This window comes from Atractosteus spatula, chromosome 19 (genome assembly GCF_055471065.1).
Source record: "Atractosteus spatula isolate fAtrSpa1 chromosome 19, fAtrSpa1.hap1, whole genome shotgun sequence".
Classification (NCBI taxonomy): Eukaryota; Metazoa; Chordata; class Actinopteri; order Semionotiformes; family Lepisosteidae; genus Atractosteus; species Atractosteus spatula.
This window is the reverse complement of record NC_142724.1, coordinates 1,994,469-1,997,505: the sequence shown is the minus strand read 5'-3', so window position 1 is coordinate 1,997,505 and position 3,037 is coordinate 1,994,469. Positions and strand designations below refer to the sequence as shown.

The window sequence follows — 3,037 nt, the reverse complement described above, 5'->3', positions numbered from 1 at the left end:
ATGAGCTCAGGTGAGGGGGCGCCGCGCCGCTGTCGGAGCGCTGACACCGGGAGGACCAGGATGCCTGCCTCGCAAACGGGATTCGGCGATTTGTTCCTCGGGAAAAACCTCCGCGTGCCGCCTGGGAATCAGACCGTGATGGTCCCCCCCCCGCCGCCTGCCTTCCCTGCCCTCGCGGCGGCGCCCCTGTTTTTCTCCGGGGTGCAGGACTGCGGGTTCGTCCCTTACCCTCACCTGAGGCACGGAGCGCACAGGGTAAGCTGAGCTTCACTTTCCTCCCTGTTTGGACCGCTCGGGTGGCGGGATAACAGTCCAAACCGCTCTGTCTCGGAGGAAGCGCAGAAAATGATTTTCCAGGAAAGCGATGTAAAGAGAGGACGCGAGTCGCGCTGTAATTTCATACCGGGCGACCGCAAGTCCTGTGTCGCTTCATCTTAGGCTTCCCAATCCTCCAACCCGTTACCGTATTCTTTTTTCGTGGATTTTTATCGGTGTCCGAAAACTTTTACAGCGACTTTTCTCCCTTGAGCGTCAGGCCCAGAAATGTGTCCGATCACGTCGATGCGGGTTTCAAATAACCGTCCCTGGGTGAAATCACAAGTCAGTCTCCGTTTGTGATGATTTTTAATATAAATGCTATACGTGGACTAAATCAACCTTCTTTTTTGTTACCGCTTTACATTAATTTCAATTAAAATAATCATACGACGAAAAATAAACGTTTGCGTCCATTTTCAAGACGCTTAACAGCTGTCTAATTAACTCGACTTCTTCTTTCTCCCCCCTTCAGAGCTGTTTTGACCCCAAAGCCGTGTCTTTGTACCACGGGGCTCTGCTAAGCCGCGCCGGAGCCCTGTACTCGACCTACCGCCCCCTGGCGGCCGAAGACCCCAGAGCCGGTAAGGCGGCCACCCGCGAGAGCACCGGGGCGCTCAAGGCCTGGCTGAACGAGCATCTGAAGAACCCGTACCCCACCAAGGGCGAGAAGGTCATGCTGGCCATCGTCACCAAGATGAGCCTGACGCAGGTGTCCACCTGGTTCGCCAACGCGCGCCGGCGCCTGAAGAAAGAGAACAGGATGAGCTGGGGCTCCAAGGGCCGGTCCGAGGAGGAGGAGGAGGAGGAGGAGGAAGAGGAGGACAGTGAGGGAGAGGAAGGGCTCCTGCCGAAGGGCCCGTGCTCGGGGGACGAGCAGGAGGACCCCCAGGCCGTGAAGGAAGCAGAGGCGGACGCCGGGGGGTTACCGGGCGGGGAGCGAGTGCCCCCGGCCCCGGGTGCCGAGAGCGACACGGAGGCGGTCTGTGCGCAGTCCGGTTTGGGCTGCACGGAGAACGAGCCCAAAGCCCAGAAGCCCAAGATATGGTCGCTGGCGGAAACGGCGACCTCGGGCGGCGGGCACCGAGCCCGCTCGGCAAGCGGCGGCCCGGACACGGGCGCTTTGTGGCCGGACTGGGCTCTGAGGAACGGACAGTATTCTCCCGTCTACTACCCGGCACAGTACATCTTCAAGCACGGCCCAGCCAGCGGCTTGAACTGCCAGTGAGCGGGGTCCCCGGGCGCGCTGCCACTTGGTCTTTAAACCTCATAGGTTTCATCTCTCTTTTTTTTTTTTTGTCTCGTGTTCCAGCAGACAATCACGCGGAAAAGACGTATATTTTCTTCTTTGTACATCCTGTAAATTATTATTTTTTACATATGAACTGTACATAAGTATTTTGTTAAATAAAAATGCATACGCAATCTGCAGCTTGGCGCGATGTGTTGAGGTTATTTTTGTGCTGAATAACGGTCCCGCCGGGCTACAGGTGTGAGTTAGGATCGTCTGCCTGATGACTTTGCCGCCTGTCTTGCTTTAACAAGCCCGAGCCGAAGAGACAGACTCCACGTAAGCAGGCACGCCGATGCGTGAGACGGAAAATAATGCTGTTTAAACACGCATCTGTTGACAGAAACCTTGCTGTTTTGTGGATTGTGTAAATGCCGGTTGATTTAACTTCGAAAACCATGTCAACACCGGTTAAGTTACGTTTGTGTGTTAGCGTGTTGACTTAAAAATCAAAAGTCAATCATGAACGACTGTTCAGCCCGATGATAAAACATCAACACATTCTTTAACTTGCTTTGTGGGTCGGTCGCTTCTATGGCGGCTGAAGAGTACGGTAAGTACAGAAGATCGCTTTCCTCCACTGTGGATACAGTTCAATGAGGTCTTTGACATAAGGCGGCTCTACGGTTTTCTAATTCGATCCAGATAAACGCGTTGGGATCGGGAACATCTTGTGCCGTTTGACTATTTTTAAGAGAGGCTCGATAATATACAGAAAACGCTAACAGTCGCCACTCGATTAAGTTTATTTCCTTCAAAATTGATTAAAAGAAAATGTTAGCAGAAAAAACGTGTCGGTTGTAAATTAGATCTCTTTGTAATTAAGTCATTATTAATAGTAACACTTACCGAGTGGGTTGCGTAACTGGAGCAGGTGTGTGTGTGTGTGTTAAACGCCTCCAGCAGATAGGAACGCCTACAGGATATTCAGACGCAGGTGGTCCAGTGACTCGGGGGAAACGGGATGAAGTTTGGAGTTGTCTAGCGTTTTATGTGATGTGTTGCAGCTGCTATGACCCGGTCGGGATGAACATATTTTAAAAGTCCTAGTTTTGTTGGATTTAATTTAATCTTCAAATATAAATACAGAGAAAAGGCGGCCGATTGTGGTTGGTGTAGACTGGAAACCTGCGTTGGAAAAAAAACACAAATCGATAAAACCAATGTGCAACATAGTTTCGATAGGCGCACCGATAGATTTCTTGAATCTATTTAAAAGGAACAACCCAAACATCTCCGTGTCCCTATCTTAATAACTCAATACAGTGTGCTTAAACGTTTTTGAGTGTGGGTTTTAGCGGTACAATTTTATTTTTAATTTGACTACGTTTCCTCTTACTTCGGCCACGTGCTGCGTTTGCCCAGTAATTCCTATTTAAAGCCTGCGCCGTACAGCGTGGTGATCGGGGTTAATGCGGTGTGTGTTCATGT

The 3,037-nt window shown here is 51.1% G+C and overlaps 1 protein-coding gene across 1 annotated transcript; it reads left to right on the top strand.

The window, feature by feature from the left end:
- irx7 (iroquois homeobox 7) lies at nt 1–1,543 on the top strand. The gene is made up of 2 exons (XM_088937652.1): nt 1–255; nt 791–1,543. The coding sequence occupies exons 1-2, from the start codon at nt 1–3 to the stop codon at nt 1,541–1,543; spliced, it is 1,008 nt and encodes a 335-aa protein (XP_088793778.1).
- The last annotated feature ends 1,494 nt before the right edge of the window (nt 1,544–3,037 follow it).

Bases quoted from the DNA above. Each gene is read 5' to 3' on its own strand.
- irx7 (XM_088937652.1), top strand. From the start codon at position 1: ATGAGCTCAGGTGAGGGGGCGCCGCGCCGCTGTCGGAGCGCTGACACC. The intron at 256-790 runs GTAAGCTGAGCT...TCCCCCCTTCAG, and splicing joins TGAGGCACGGAGCGCACAGG to AGCTGTTTTGACCCCAAAGC.